Source organism: Raphanus sativus, chromosome 5 (assembly GCF_000801105.2).
Source record: "Raphanus sativus cultivar WK10039 chromosome 5, ASM80110v3, whole genome shotgun sequence".
NCBI lineage: Eukaryota > Viridiplantae > Streptophyta > Magnoliopsida > Brassicales > Brassicaceae > Raphanus > Raphanus sativus.
The window spans coordinates 11,769,611-11,786,903 of NC_079515.1; the positions used below are offsets into that span (position 1 = coordinate 11,769,611).

Consider the following 17,293-nt stretch of genomic DNA (forward strand, 5'->3'; position numbering starts at 1 on the left):
TCATATTTGGACATGTATTTATTTGTATCTTTAGATAATCTATAAATCATTCATTTCCATATCGAACCGTAAATAATCAAGCATTTAAGTAAAACATATCTTGAGTGGATATGCAATAATTACTAAAATGATTTAAATCATTTAAGTAAAACATATCGGATTTTGTTACATTGATTTATCTCTAGTAATTAATTTTTTTGCAAGATAATCTATGAATCATTTATTTCCATATTGTACCGTAAAATAATCAAGCATATACATAAAACATATGTTCAGTGGATATGTAATATTGTAAACCAGTGTTCTAAAATTTGACTTGGATTTACGGTCGAACCGATAACTTCGGTTATTCGGTCTCCTAGTACGTAAATAATCCAATTTGGGTTTTAGAAAAATTATTATTTAAAATTTTGGAAAAGCTCTCGAAAACTGTTAAAACTTGGAATCCGACTACTGATTGAATTAGTAAGTAACTTCTACCTTTTTACATTATTTCATTTTAGTTATTAGAATTTGTTTTGATTCTATTTGAGAAGTGGGGGCTGTTTAATAACATATAAAAACCATATGATCTTGTGGATTATGAAACACTATATTACTTTCAGTGTTAAAATTTTCTTTTATATCACACATTTTAACTTTTTACTGAATATATATTCATTGACATAACAGGTGATAGATCCAACTTTTGACATTAATTAGAATGTATTTTAAATTCATGTTAAGCAGTGTGGTATATTTTTGGGTTATTCTACTTTGTATCACTAAATATATTCTTTTCGAAACCGATCAGATAAGCCAATATAGTTTATAAAAAAATGAATTAGCCATCAATCCAAACACAAAGAAGGATCCATCACAATCAAGGGCCACCAAAAGAGAAGGGAATATTCCACGTATTCACTTTTCAATTTCTGGGTTTTGTAGATTCAGTTATCTAAAGAAAAATTCCAAACTATAACCAGATTTTTTTCACTTCGTTTTTGATTAAGCTAAGAAGATTACATCCGATTCTAGCTAGATAGGTATGTATTCATATACTTTATGTGTATATATTTTATTTTAAAGTTAATTAACTCAACAATTTCTTCATGACTTCTGATTTGGGTCGGTTCCAATGGTTATTGAAATTTGAATTTGCTTTCTGTTTTTTTTTTTAATTTCGGTTTCGGTTTGGTTTAGTCACTTACCCATTCGACCCCAGCACTTGCTTTCCTTATATAGAAAGGACACGTACATATGAAGAGGGGCATAACTGTAAATCACAAAACCGGTTCGTTTCGTTTCTAAAGAACTGGTCCCGAAATCAATTCCAAAGGAAGGAGAGCAGCTGTGACGGCGAAACAACGGAGATTCCGCGACGACTGAGACGTAACGCTATGAGCTCCTGATGAGGAATGAAAGGTTCAGATCTATTTCAGTTTCTCCATCTTCCTAGCGCTAGCGACTAGGCTCTGACTCTGAGGAAGCATATCCGAGTATTGAGGAGAAAGAAGAAGATGCCTCGGCCAGGTGCTAGACCTTACGAGTGTGTGAAACGAGCTTGGCATAGCGATCGTCACCAACCCATTCGAGGTTCCATCATCCGCCAGATCTTCAGGTTTCCTCTCTCACCCTTTCTCAATTACTAAACTCTTTTTAGGGTTTTTTTGAAATTTAGGGAGGGTTTGGATGATTCAGACTCGCCATGGAAGCTCACAGTGCGGGTACCAGGAAGAACAAAGAGTGGCAGGAGAAGTTGCCTGTCGTTGTCTTGAAAGCCGAGGAAATCATGTACTCTAAAGCCAACTCCGAGGTTCTTCTTCTTCCTCTTCTTCTTACTCTCTTTTATACTTGTGGTTTCAAGGCTGAGTTTGGATTTGTGATTCCCTTTAGGAAGAGTATACAGATGCTGATACTATGTGGAATAGACTCAATGATGCTATTGACACTATTATTAGACGAGATGAAACCACTGAGACTGGCCCTCTTTTGCCTCCTTGTGTTGAAGGTAACCTTCTTACAAGTCTGTCTACTTGTCAAAATGAATTAAACCAGTTTAATTCAATACTTGTGGTTTCTGCTGTGGTCAGCTGCTCTTAACCTTGGGTGTATTGCTGTAAGAGCTTCTAGAAGCCAACGACATAGTAACATAAGGACTTACCTCACTCCCAAGATCCAACAACCTGTTTCTGCTTCCTCCAATGACCATCATGATTCTCATCATCAAGCTCAAAGATCCACCAAACCCAGCCTTACTACTGTTCAAGCGGCAGCAATCCCGGTGGATGTTTCTGAGAACAGCAACAGCCGTGTTGGTCCACGCGGTTACCCCTTTCTACATGAATCCATGCCGATCCAGCAAAAGCCATTGGCTACAAAACTAGGGACTAACACTGCTCCAGCTCCAACCAACTTGGGTTCAGTCTATCCTTTGTATTGCGGAGGTAATGATCAAGTGGACATGTCTTTAAGAGTCCCTGAAACGCCCATAATCATTGGCATGCCTATTGGTATAAAGGCCCCGGAAGAAGCAACAGAGAGGCTCTGCGATTTGTCACTGAGGCTTGGTATGTCTTCAGAACCACCCTCTACAAGAATAGATGCCGGGTCTAATCGAGCTCACCGAGGAAGGCACCAAGAAGAGTTATGTTTATTTTCTGGGGCGAAGCAGAATGATAATATGTTTGATTGGCTTTCAAATTACCAGAGTTAAAAAGCACGAAGCATTTTGTGTACACTCCCTCCTCTAGGCTTTGCTTATCGTTACTTAAATCTTGTAAAAGCCTCAGCTTTATTGACTCTCTATTAGTCTAGCAAGGACCCAAAAAGAAACAAAGGTTGCTCTGTTAACATCAACAGCACTTTGGCTTTTGTTAGTGCAATCTTCTGTAAACACATTGTTGTATTCTCAACTTTGTGCTTGAGAAAATATGTTCCTATTGTTCTATACTTTAGTTAGTCCTTTAGTATTATTCCATATAAAAATGTGTGTTTGATCAAAAAAAAAAAGATATTAGTGTGTTACTACACTCGCTAACAATCAACAACGTGAACAACTTTGATTTCTCCCTGCGTCCACCCATTCACGTCCTTCAAGACGTGCAAAGCAATGCAAAGCCACATAGTCAAATAAGGTCTACGTCCCAACACTAATAATTCCAACAATTGCATTGACTTCACCTTTATTCATATGCACTCATGACACAACGTTTTGCTCGAGCTGCTCATCATGGGCGCAGCCTTGCTACACATCCATAACGATAAGTTCCTGCATTCTCTAGCAAATTTATTATTACACCACCACATAAACACTACACTTTTCTAGTTCCTTTAGCACACTAACTGCCCTTATTCTCAGATACAAACTAACTTGACATTCCTCACAGTCCATCTAGCCATAGAATAAGCCAATCAATTCACGTCAAGTAATCTTTTCACCTTTTTACTGATAACGTTTGCCTACTGTGCCCACTCCTTTAACATAGTTGAAATATCTTTCTTTATACGTTGCACACGGCTTGAAAATTTCTAGGTTGCAGCATGAACCAGAACCAATATGGTTTATTTTATCCCATTCCTTTTGAGACAATTGATCTTCAACATCTTTTATATTCTTAAATGAGATTTATGTTCTTTCCACTAGCATCCTGATTTTTTTGTATGCTACTTGGCCATTCCGCTAAGTGTGTAAATCATATATGCACAGCACCGGCTTAACAATATGGGGGGCCCTTGGGAAATTTTTTTTTGGCCCTATAATTAATTAATTATAATATTATTATTAAAAAGAATATAGAAAAATTTAGACAAATAAACTAAAACTTATTTATTTTGTTTGTGTTTTAAAGTTTTAACTAGATTTTGATCCGCGCTTAGAAAGCGCGGGTTTGTTTTCGTAATTTTTTATTCTAATGAAATTGTATACGATGATGTGCATGAACATAATTAGTCTTGGGCATATTATCTGAAACTCGAAAACCAAACCGAAAAAAATTGAAACCTAAACCGGATAAAAGATTACAAAAACTCGAGCGGTTTCTATATTTCTAAATCCGAAAAAACGAAATCGAACCGGGACCGAACCGAAAACCGAACGGATACCCGACTATTTTTGAATATATTAAAAATATTATTAATTATTTTTAACTTTAATATATATAAAATATAATTTACAAATAAAAAATTTCCATAAAACCCGAACTACTCGAATATTTTTTTCGTTTTTTTGGGTTTAGCTCGGGTTTCGGGATTTTTTTCGGTTTTTTGGCTTTAAACCCGAACCAAACCCGAATTATTTATAATTCGGTTCCACTTCGGGTTTTATAAAAAATAGAAATCTGACATTATCTGAACCAAACAGATCTGAAAAAATGTCAGGTTCCTAAATTGTTCCTAAACATCCCAATCCGAATAACCCGAAAACCGAATAAACCGAACTGACCCGAGCCGAAACCCCAATTTTTTTTTATAAATTATTTATTTTTGATAAAGAATAGTTTTCAAATCTTTTATGAATATTAACTATCAAAATACAGAAAAATAAAACCAATAATTATATTTTTTTATTTTTGATAAAGAAACTAAATTTTTTAAAATAAAACATTGTTAGGTGTTTTATTTTATAAACATATTTGTCATTAGAGTTATTAGAGTTATTATAGATGAGCTTTTGCTTTAATATATGTTTAACTATTTGTTTTGTGTAATAGGTTTAAGCCCATCACGTTTTAAATTATAATAATAGTTATGGTGGTAGAATCTAAAATGTATAATGTATGGCTTAACTCAATTATAAACTATATAGTGTGTTGTATAGAACATTGTCGCGAGCTACATTATCGTGTAGAACATGTTTTGGTATGCCAAATATAAAGTTGGTATATTAGTTTTTTAAATGTGGCGTAATAAATATAATGTATTAAATATAGTTAGTTAAATATATGGTTATATTTTGTTAATGGGCTAATACTATGTAAGACCAAATAATTGTTAGTTAAATGAAAGGGTGCAGTAACCTTGTATAAGTAGATTTTTTCAGAATATTTCTTTTTTAATAGAATATACTAGGTAATAATCCGCGCTCTGCGCGGAGTGGAGTTTATATATAAAAACTTAAATTTCGTTTTATAATCGAATTATTTGTCTAATATTTTTTGTGGTCAAAATTAAATCAATAATTTTTTGGTATAGTGCATTTGGTTCTTGGTTTAGGTTTTGTTATTTCGGTTCTTTGTTTGAGGTTTAGGATATGTTCGAATATTTAGAAAATTTGGTTCGGTCATTTGATTTTACGTTCAGTTCAAGTAACAAAGTTGAGAATCAGCTAAAAACCAAAGTAATTTGTGATCACATTCCATTTCGGCTTGGTTCCAATTTTTGTTAATTCGGGTTGGTAACAAAATAAAAATTGGTTTCTGCTTAATTATCATTTTTTGGATTTCTGATAAAACTTTGGATAATTAAGATAATTTTAAATATTTCAGATAATTTTTTTTTGTATTTCAATTTAAAAGTAATATTTAAAAATATATGATTATCTTTATAAGTATATAAACTATATTATAGAAATTTAGGTACCCATACGGTCCTCGATTTAGTTTTGATTTTCTGATTTTTCGGTTCGGTTATGGATAAAAAATAGTTAAGATCAGAATAATATTTATGATTTGTAATTTTCTACCATAAATTTCTCTAATATACTGAATTTAAACATAATTTTTTACTATGTTTGCAGATCTTGATTTAAAAATATGTGTGCACAACACGCTATGATATATGTTATATCCAAATCATAAATGTTAATCTTTTTTAAAAAAGTAAACCAATTGTTCACAAAATTTTGGTTGTAAACATTTTAACTGTTTTAGTAATTTATAGTCGTTTTAAAAAATTCAAAATATGACATATAAAAAAAGATATAATTTTTATTATATAATTAATGTGATTGTTTAAAGTTTTTAACAATATAAATTAAACTAAAATGATGGAGGATACAAAAATTAATACAAATATTTATTATTCAAAATCATTAATTATTATATATATGTTAATCATATTAGGTAATTTTGTATCTTTTATTTAAGGAAAAAATGAAAAATATATTTATTTATTAATAATTAATTTAATAAAAAGTATAGTATATATTTAGGTGGACCAATCTTTTTTCTAAGGATTCTGAAAATCAATCTGGTGATGACATGTGGATACACCTAAAAGTTACAATGCTCCTCAATTAATATATAGGGGATGTGGGTGCATTGTTTGCGCTTCCCATTAACCTTATGCACACCAAGATAAACCTTACAAACATCATACAAATTACTCTTCACGCGAGATCTAAGTACATATACATTTCTAAGCTTACTCACAAATCTCATTTTTGAAAACGGCCAACTAGAATAAAATAGGCTATTTTATCTCTCTGATACCAAATTAAAATACCCTAACCTGAAATTATATAAAAGCTTTACAAAATTTTAGTGAAATTGAACAATTTTTTTTATCAAGTAAACAAAAAAAATTCAAGACTTTTATTTGTGAAATTAAAGACCAAATTCCACAAAACTCGTAGACTATAAGATGAATGATTTAAAAAAATATAAAAGGTTATTCCTAGGTTCATAGCACCCAACTTCCAGTTGGTCTCTACAGTCTCGCACTTCAGTTCACGCAGCTACACTTCACTTATATCACCAAAAAAACATGAGCACAAAATTTTCAGTAAAGACACTTAAACTATGGGGTTGACTGGTTTTCCCGCTACCACCCGTAAACGCAGCTTTTGCGGTTCATAGCGGTTGTTGGCGTTTCGAAACAATCACAGAAAAAGCTACAAATCGCTTCAAACCGCTCCGAACCTCTTAAAATTAAAAGCTGGCTTCAGCTAGCGTTTGCGGTTGCGGGCGGTTGCGGGAGGGTACATTTTTTTTCTTTAAAAACAGAATAAATAAAATAATACTAATAATATCCAATAAAAAATTTCTATTGAAATAATAGAAATTGTAAAACGTATTCATATTATATTTCAATTTATATTATAAAAATTCAAAACTAAAATATTTTCTATAAATTTTTAAAATTGAATAATATGATTTTATAAATATAAATGTTATATTTATCATATTATTATGATTTTAATATTTTTATAATTACCTAAAATGTAAATATTTTTCAATTATTATTTAACAGATGTTGCGTTTGGTAGTTTACCAGTCATAAAAATCCCGCAAACACAACAATTTCTAACAGCTGTACCAGTCGTACAAATCTCTAGAAAACGTTTAAAACCGCAACTACCCGCACCCGCAAACTCCCGCAACCGCAACCGCAACCGCTGCGGTTACACCAGTCAGGCCCTAAATATCTACATACAACCCAATATAATAAACAATTATTTTAAGCCATAAAATTCATATTACAAATCAATCAATCCATTTTCATTCTAATATTTAAGTCATTTTTTATTTAGATAATAATTTTCACATTATTTAGTCATTTACGCATTTCTGACCTCAGATGTTACTTATGTTCTAAAGATCTCATATGGCCTAAAACTAACATACATGCTAAAACAAATAAACACGACCCGAAGCTAACTGTAAAACCTTGCACTACAAAATTCTCAAAAGACTTTCTTGTTCACAAACAATGTACGATACAATATATTTATACAAGAGCTGTGGACAATATTCCAATGAGTAAAACTAGGAGGTAACTTCATATAAACTTCCTCCTCAAGATCTCCATGAAGAAACGCGTTGTGAACATCCATTTGATGAATTTCCCACTTCTTAGCTGCAACCATACGAAGGAGACCACGAACCGTAGCCATTTTAACTACTGGTGCAAAAGTTCCATCAAAATCTTCACCTTCAACTTGTTTATTGCCATTAGCTACCAAACGAGCTTTAGGGCGTTCTCTAGTACCATCAGCGTTGTATTTCCACTTATAAACCCATTGGGACCCGATTGCAACTTTGCTTGGCGGAAGCGTAGCGATGTCCCAAGTACCTTGCTCTTCATGAGCTGTGACTTCTAGTTTCATGGCATCACACCATATACGATCCCTTGCTGCTTGATGGTAATATTTTGGTGCGACCTCGGACGTGACTGCTGCTAAGAAAGCTCGGTGGGACTGTGAGAAAGCATGATCCAAAATATATTCAGCTAAGGGATACGGTGTCATACCTGAGATCGTTTCAGAGGACTCTGATGAAGGCACGTGAGGAGCGAGATGGGTGTCTTCATCGTAGGTAACACAATAATTCACGTAGTCTTGAAACTTAACTGGAGGAGCGCGAGTTCTTTGCCCTCTTCCTAACACAACCTCTTCGACGACAGGTGCGTTACTAACCGTAGCTTCAGGAGTCGTCACTACCGTAACTGGAACGGTTTCTGGTTCTGGAGATGAAACTGTCTCAACTAGAGACGAATCAGAGATGAGTTGTGCGGTTGGAGATACCGCGATGGAGTCATCAGTCCTCGTGTCAGTAGGCGCTAAATTACTGGAGGAACTCCCCCTTTCGATGCTCGTCGGATCTGATTCAAACAACCAGTCAGAGTCCGACCCTGTAATTAGCTGAGGTCTAGAAGACTTAGGCGTCACAGAAGAAGAAGATAACGGAAACTCTGTTTCATAAAACACCACATCACGAGAAACTAAGAACTCACGTTTGTCAATATCAAACACTCTCCATCCTTTCTGACCAAACGGGTATCCGACAAAAGCACACCGACGACTTCTAGGAGTGAACTTGTCTCTATCACGAGTTCTGAAGTGTGTGTAACACAGACTCCCAAATACACGAAGATGATCGTACTGTGGTTTCTCTCCATGTAATATTTCGTAAGGTGAGGCTCCTTTCAAAATCTTAGTCGGGGTTCTATTGATAAGATGGGTCGCAGTCATCACTGCTTCACCCCAAAACGTTACATCCATACTGCTTTGAAATAAAAGTGCTCGAGCTACATTTAGAATATGACGATGTTTCCTTTCAACACGGCCATTCTGTTGCGGTGTTCCAACACATGAGGTTTGGTGAATAATCCTATTCTCACGAAAGAATCTAGACAAACACATAAACTCTGTCCCATTGTCTGATCGGACAATCTTGACGGCTTTACCGAACTGCTTTTCAGTCATCCTGCAGAAGTTTGAAAGAACTGTTCGTACTTCTGACTTTTCGAGTAGAAGATAAGTCCAGACAGCACGTGAATGGTCATCAACGATAGTTAAAAAATAAACAGCTCCACAGGAGGCACGAGTGCGATATGGACCCCAAACATCGCAGTGAATCATAGCAAAACACTCATTCATTTTTTAAGACTGTCGAAAAACACTTCTCTAGTTTGCTTTGCCCTAAAACAAGTGTCACAAGGACCTAGGGTAGCAACTTTATTTGAAGAAAACATAGGTAAATTAGATAAGACTGAAGGAGAAGGATGTCCGAGCCTTTGGTGCCACCGTAACTGATCCACTGAACTAGCAACTGGAGTAGCCATGCGATTAACCCTTGCAGCCATGACATCCTTGAAATAATACACCCCATCTCGCTCTCTACCGGCTCCAATCAGGGTCCTGGAGAAACGATCATGTAAGACAAATAAGGTATCAGTCAGTAATGCGAAGCAATTTGTTTGTTTCAAAATCTTTGAAACCGAGATAAGAGAGCAGTTCAGGTTGGGCACAAAAAGAACTCGATCAAGTATGATTTGATCTGAAAGTTTAAAACTTCCAACGTGTGTGGCAAAAGTCTTATTGCCATCTGCAAATCCCACCGGACACGGAGCTATACTCTCAACGTTTTCTAGAAACGAAATTTCGCCGGTCATGTGATGTGAAGCTCCCGTGTCCAAAATAAGATCACCAAGCTTACTCTTACCAGAGAGTTTATCGGAGGATGATGTAGCCTTCTCAGAGAGTAATTGTGAAAGTGCTCTCCATTGTTCCTGGGTGAAGTCCGGAAAGAATGAAGAGTTTGACGTGGTGGCATGTGCCTTTGCTCCACTGTTCCTAATTCGATCAGACGTGAAAGAACTTCGTGCACGTCCACGTGAATCTCTGGCACCGCCTCTGTTTCCTCCTCGATCACCTCTGTTTGCTCTCTCTTCCCACCAGTCCGGGAAACCGACTAACTGCCAACAGTTCGTCTTATCGTGACCGCTGCGACCGCAGTGAACACACTGAGAAACACGGTCTCTCCTCCCAGAATCTGTGTGTGGCGTCGTTGAATCTCCGTTGGTTACTCCTAACTCTTTCTTTGCTACGAAGCCGACAGCATTCTGTTGTGTTTCATGTTCTTTAACTGAGTTGAGACGTTGTTCCTCTCTAATGACTTTGGAGTATATCTCACCGATGTCAAGTGCAGCATCAGATGAGATGATTCCTTGACACATTACTCCAAATCGAGTTTGATCCAAACCCATGACAAACTGATGTATCTTTTCTTCTTCTCTGTCCTTCTCAAACTCTGTAATCGCACTGCAGGTACACGAGGGAAGTGGCTTGTACATGTCCAACTCTTCCCATAACTTCGACAATTTTCCAAAATAGTCGATGACGGCTTGTCCTTCTTGTCTGCAAACTGCCAACTGCTCTTTAGATGATGAATCCTTACCTTGTTCCCAACTGAGAACCGTTTTCTAAGATTCTCCCACAACTTGTGTGAATCCTGAATGAACGTTACCGTGGACCTTACACGAGGCTCAATCGATGTTCTAATCCATCCCACGATCATGAAGTTGACTGAGTACCATAACTCCAAGTTTGGATCATCTGCCGAGGGCTTCGGTATTGTTCCCTCGATGAAACCCAGTTTGAGCTTCGCCCTAAGCGCGTTCATCATCTCGCTAGACCACTCATTGTAGTTCTCTCCCGTCAGCACCACCGACGTAATCATAACTCTAGGATTGTCGGAGGCATAGAGTGAGTACGGTGTTCTAACTTCAGCACCTTTTTCTTCGGAAACTCCGGTCTTGGACATCGCAGACGACTCGTCTGTTTCACCCATGATCGCTCCTCGTCACACAACGAAAACGATCGAATACTTCAACGAACTTTAAGCTCTGGAAGCTTCGAACTTCGAATTCCAAAAGCTCTACAATAAACTCAAAAGAAAATTCAGTTAGGTCTCAGAATTTTCTGCTCTGATACCATGTAAAACCTTGCACTACAAGATTCTCAAAAGACTTTCTTATTCACAAACAATGTACGATACAATATATTTATACAAGAGCTGTGGACAATATTCCTAAAACACAAATGGAATATGTCTTAAACTGATTTGGTAATGTCTCTAAGTAATGGAAATTATCCTAATTTCCTAATGCTAACACATGTGGCCAAAAGCCACTCGACCCATCAGTCCCTCATGGTCTGTGACTAAGCTCAATCCACATCAACTCATAGGTTGGCATCGACCTATATTTCCACAACAATATGTCGCTTCACATCGACATGTCGGTCCAGATAAACCCATCGATCCATCACTCCACATGTGGTCCAAAGCCACACAACCCCAAAGGTTCAAACCTACTCACTCTGGAGGTCCCTTATAGTCCTCGACCAAGTCGACCCTTACGACCTCAAGCTAGCATACGACCAATCGTCCCAAAGACAAAATATATATAACTTGTACTTTCCTTATTCATTTTCATTATCATAAGCTGCAGAGATTTTCTTCTTCAATTCCATTCACATACAATGTACTTCCCTTATTCAGTCTCATTCTTTTCATTTTAGCGTATCATGCTATTGCTACCTAAAATTGATTTCACATTTTCCCACGCAAGCGTATTCTCCTAAATATGACATAAGCATACACAATCTATCATGCCAAATCATAAGAACACAAAGAACATTCTTAAATCCTTAAAGAAAACATTTAAAGAATAAAATTTCCATAGAACATCATATTAGACAACCAATATTAATACTATAGATCAAAGAGATAAAATATTTGGCACGTATTGAGGAAAAAAATTACAGACAGAAGTCTTGTGTAAGATGGTTGCAGGATAGTGACTAGAATACAAAGTTTTTCCACTGTATGGTGCATACTCGGAATGCCAAAAACATGATACAGAGTCTGGTTGATGCACAAGGAGAAGTACTTACATCCCATCTGAAAATGAAAAATAGAAGCGGTTTCTCCTTTTCAGAGCTTCTTGCAAAGTCAGGATTCCACTACTGAAGATATATCAGTTTCTTCTTTACATAACCTGCTGATATACAAATGTTCAAGAGATGCTGCTGCATTGATTGAAGGCCCTGTCACTTCCCTGGAGATTCACAAAGCACTACTCTTTCTCTCCCGTGTGACAAGGTATGGACAGATGGATTCAGAAAAGATTTTTTTGTAGCAACTTAGCCAATTTTAGGAAGGGATTTCATTGTTGTGGTGCCGACTTTCTTTCTTTTTTGGCTTCATGCCCATTGGTGTTAATGCTACAATTCTGTCTTTAACTTCTAAGACAGAAAACACTCAGACAATGAAGGTATATGCCCATTGCTTGATGTAATCTGTTATAAGGTAATTTCTAAAGTTCTGGCCGATAAACTCAAGGTTATTCTCCAATGCAATAGAATCAAACCAGTGTACATTCATTCACTGAAAGTTGGTTACTGTTGGAAAATGTTTTACTAGTTCAGAACATGTAATATTGAATCGTAAGCTATAAGATCAAGGATTCCTCAAAAGTACTCACTTTATTAATGCTTAAGAAAACAACCTCAAACAACTTAAGCTCTCTCTAATCTTACAAGTTGTACCACATCATGGCACCTCCTTATATAGCTCATATAAACTCCTAATCTCATTAGTAAAACATATATTTTAGATAACTACAAATCTCTCTAATCCTAATCTCGTTAGGATAACTTGTAGTCTAAGTTATCTACAAGCTTAGGTCAACAATCTCCCCCTTAAGCTTATAATCCCATTTCTTCACATCCTCAACTCCAACAAGATCTCTCATCTCCTTGAACTTGAGCCTTCCTAGAGCCTTAGTCAACATATCAGCTTTTTGAACCTTCCCGGCCACATGATCTACAACGATAAGGCCATCTTCTACACATTCCCTAATGAAGTGGAACCGTGTGTGAATGTGCTTACTGCGTCCGTGAAACACCAGGTTTTTAGTAAGAGCGATAGCTGACTTATTGTCTATGCGTATGACTGCTTTCTCGGACTCATCTTCCATGATTTCACTCAATAGATCTTTCAACCAAAGTGCTTGCTTTGCAGTCTCAGTAGCCGCCATAAATTCGGCCTCACATGAAGATAGAGCTACAATCTCTTGTTTCTGTGAGCTCCATGTAACAGGACATTGATTCACATAGAAGATATGTCCCGTTGTACTCTTCCCGTCGTCTGGATCCACATTGTAGCTACTGTAACTGTAGCCTACAAGTCCTCTCTCGATGCACTCCTTCCTGTAAACAAGACCAAACAAACTTGTTCCTTTTAGATATCTCAGTATTTGCTTCAGTGCGGCTCCATGACTCGTCTTTGGTTCATGCATATAACGTGAAAGCACTCCTACACTCTGAGCTAAATCAGGCCGTGTGTGTATCAGATATCTCAGGCAGCCAATGTTTCTCCTGAACTCCTTGTCGTTTATCCCTTCTTCGGCTTCTGCTTTTGACAATTTTAGACCCGAATCCATTGGGACATGAACTGCATTACAGTCACTCATCCCTGCTTGCTCAAGTATCTTTAGAGCATAGCGTTCTTGCCTCAGTATAATCCCTCCATCTAGCTGCAGCACTTCTATTCCGAGATAGTAAGTGAGCTTCCCGAGATCAGTCATCTCAAACTTGATGGACATCTCTGACTTGAACTCCATTATCGCATCTAAGTTACTCCCTGTGATTAGTAAATCATCCACATAGACAGAAACAAGTAAAATAGTTCCCTTTGCACGTCGATGGAACAGAGATGGCTCTTTGGAACACTTTGTGAAGCTCAACTCTTTAAGTATGGACTTGAGTTTTATATTCCATGCCCTAGGAGCTTGCTTCAAACCGTAAAGTGCCTTATGGAGCTTGTACACTTTGTTCTCACTTCCTTTAACCTTGAACCCTTCCGGTTGAGAAACATAAACCTCCTCCTGCAAGTCTCCGTGAAGGAATGATGTCTTTACATCGAGATGATGGATCTCCCAACCACTAGATGCTGCTAACGCAATGATAACTCTCACTGTTTCAAGTCTTGCAACAGGCGCAAACACTTCCTCATAATCGATCATATGACATTGTAAATAGCCCTTCGCTACGAGCCTAGCCTTGTATTTACTAACACTCCCGTCTGCATTCTTCTTTACTTTGAAAACCCACTTTAGTCCTATAGCTTTGCATCCATCAGGCAACTCTACAAGCGTCCAAGTCTTGTTCTTCTTTATAGAACTAATCTCTTCTTCACACACCTCTCCCCAAACCTTCTCGTTCTTAGTCTCATTCCAATCCCACGGTTCTTCGTTTAGAAGAAGTGGGATCCTTTCTGTCTCGATAATCTCAGCTACAAGAACATAATCATCCAAATAACTTGGCTTTATACTCTGCCTTGTAGATCTTCTTAGTGACTATAAATCCTCTGTTTCCTGCAAATCCTCTGTTTCTTCTTCGCTACACTCACTGTTCTCAGCAGTTTTCTCATCACCACTACTACTATTATTATTCTCACCATTGTTTTGAGGTCCAAGTGTAAGTATACCTTGCTCTACCGACCTCTCTTCCTCTGTAACATTCCATTCCCAACTTGTTTCTTCATCAAACACAACGTCTCTGCTTACTGTGATCTTCCGGCTAGTAGGATTATATAGCCGATAGGCTTTTGATCCCGGTTCAATTCCCAGATGTACCAGTGCTCGTGATCGATCCTCTAACTTCTTTAGATGCGGAGTATCATTCTTAGCGTAACAAACACAGCCAAACACACGAACATGACCAACACTCGGCCTCTTGTTCTTAAAGCACTCATAAGGCGTTAGATCCTTCAGTGTTCTAGTCGCCATTCGGTTAATCAAATATGTCGAGTTTCTTACAGCTTCACCCCACAAATAGTTAGGTATAGACATGTGTTTCATAGTACTTCTGGTCATCTCCATCAAAGTCATGTTGCATCGCTCTACTATTCCATTTTGCTGAGGCAAATATGGAGCTGTCAGATGCTGATTTATCCCATTTAAGTCACAGAAGTCTTTAAACTCGTGAGAGGTGAACTCCCCACCTCTGTTTGTTCGGAAACTCTTGATGCTCTTCCCTGTCTCTTTCTCCACAATACTCTTGAACTTCTTGAACTTATCAAACGCCTCTCCCTTCTCCTTCATCAGAATAGTCCACATGTAGCGGCTGTAATCATCTATCAACACAAAGATATATCTGTTATTAGCCGCCGTGGGAGGTGATATCGGCCCACAGAGATCTCCATGAACTAACTCCAAGACTTGTGTTGCACGGTAGCTTGTTGCCTTTGGGAAGGACTTGCGTGTTTGTTTTCCCATCATACAAGCTTGACATATTTCCTTATCAAGCGATAGCTCTGGAATACCTGTAACTATGCTCTTCTTCATCATGCTTCTCATAGTTTCTGTTCCAATATGCACAAGTCTCGCGTGCCGAGTGCTTGATTCATCCCCAAGACTCGCGTGCTGAAGGTACTTCAGACCATCAACTCTCAAGGTAACTTTGTACAAACGGTTCTTGGATCTAGCTGCTCTCACTAGTAGATTCCCATCTCGATCATACAATGTCAAATAGGCCTCTCTCATTCTCACATCACACCCTGACTCGGTAGCCTGACCTAGACTAATAATATTACTTTTCAGATTTGGTATATAGTAAACATTAGTCAAGATCTTTTTCTTTCCGTCCTTTGAGAAGGAACGTGATGGAGCCTTTTCCTCGAATGTCAATCTGTGAGTCATCGCCGAACCTTACCTTGCCTGTGATCCTTTCATCAAGCCGTGAGAAGTACTCGCGAGTTCCTATCATATGATTACTGGCTCCATTGTCCAGATACCACATATCATCTCCATCGTTGCTTGTCTCAAGCTTGCTAGGTATACGTTCTCTTCATTAAGATACACAGTCTCATGCATCATTAGCTCCTCTGCCTCACGAGTGCTCTCATCGTCATTCTCTTGAGTCTCTTGGAGCTTAAGCAATCAATCAGGACAGTTATAAGCATAATGTCCTGGTTTGTCACATCTAAAGCATGTCACTCTAGATGTATCTCTACCATCCTTCCAGTCTCCTCGATTGTTATGTCTCCCACGTCCCCTTCCTCTGTTAGCAAATCTTCCTCCTTGTCCTCTACCTCGACCATATGTTGGTGGGGTCTGTTGAGAATCATTATTGGCATACAAGAGCTTTCCCTGATCATCTTCTTGTTCCTCATCTTTAATTCTCTCTTCGTAAGCCTTTAGTCTCCCCACTATGTCTTCGTAGGTCGTAGTGTTGAGATTGAGTACTTGTTCAAGAGCAGCTATAATATGAATGTATTTCTTACGCGGAAGGCTGCTCAAGAACTTCTTTACTAACTTAGTTTCGTCAATGTTCTCTCCCAAGGATGACGACTTTGAAGATATCTCAGAAAGCTTTGCAGAAAAATCATCAATTGTATATGTATCTTTCATCTTCACTCTGTTGAACTCATCCATTAAGGTCTGTAGTCGAGCCTCACGGACTCTCTCAGTGATACAGGCTGAGAATCTCACTCTAGCTTTTCTCACAAGAAATCAAAACCTACGGCTTAAATGAAATGAAGATCGCCACTCAAAGATGTGAAAGGCTTTGAGATAAGATCAAGAACCAGCACCTAAGTGAATCTCACACAAAGATAAAGGTTCCACACTTGTATCCTAAGAAAGCTTCTCACATAACTTAGAATTAACAAGAACAAGCATAAAAGCTCTCAAGAGAAAATCTCACTTTTTATTCAATACTCAAGTCTGCTTTTACAATGAAAGGAGAGGAGCTTTATACATAGCTCTTGGACAGAATCAAAGACATAAATGAAAGGCGGATTTCTAGGACAAATCATAATTAAAAGACAATCAAAATGCTGGTCAAAAGGGCTGATCTCAAGGGATTGAGATTTGCTTATTAAGAAGATGATGACCACGCCTTTAATACCATTGATCCACATATTTATTAGCTGATAAGGAGGCTTACGTGGTGGCCTTTGTTTGGGAACAGCCAGCTGAGTCAAACGAACCATAGGCTTGAAGGTGTCTAGGTTCATCCGAGTCCAAACATGGAAAGTTTTGTCTACTTTAGGAGCTGTGGATTTCATGGCCGCATCACTCAGCT

General features: G+C 37.5%; 1 protein-coding gene across 3 annotated transcripts; it reads left to right on the plus strand.

The window, feature by feature from the left end:
* Positions 1-1,266: 1,266 nt before the first annotated feature.
* LOC108831844 (uncharacterized) lies at positions 1,267-2,931 on the plus strand. Of its 3 annotated transcripts, none has more exons than XM_057010128.1 (4): positions 1,267-1,600; positions 1,661-1,795; positions 1,876-1,990; positions 2,073-2,931. In XM_057010128.1, the coding sequence occupies exons 2-4, from the start codon at positions 1,688-1,690 to the stop codon at positions 2,693-2,695; spliced, it is 846 nt and encodes a 281-aa protein (XP_056866108.1). In that variant the 5' UTR covers positions 1,267-1,600; positions 1,661-1,687; the 3' UTR covers positions 2,696-2,931. The 3 variants fall into 3 exon arrangements, with proteins under 3 accessions (XP_056866108.1, XP_018460853.1, XP_018460854.1); XM_018605351.2 differs by having other exon boundaries at positions 1,268-1,600; positions 1,681-1,795; XM_018605352.2 differs by having other exon boundaries at positions 1,268-1,575.
* The last annotated feature ends 14,362 nt before the right edge of the window (positions 2,932-17,293 follow it).

Bases quoted from the DNA above. Each gene is read 5' to 3' on its own strand.
- LOC108831844 (XM_018605351.2), top strand. From the start codon at position 1,500: ATGCCTCGGCCAGGTGCTAGACCTTACGAGTGTGTGAAACGAGCTTGG. The intron at 1,601-1,680 runs GTTTCCTCTCTC...TGGATGATTCAG, and splicing joins ATCATCCGCCAGATCTTCAG to ACTCGCCATGGAAGCTCACA. The intron at 1,991-2,072 runs GTAACCTTCTTA...TGCTGTGGTCAG, and splicing joins TTTGCCTCCTTGTGTTGAAG to CTGCTCTTAACCTTGGGTGT.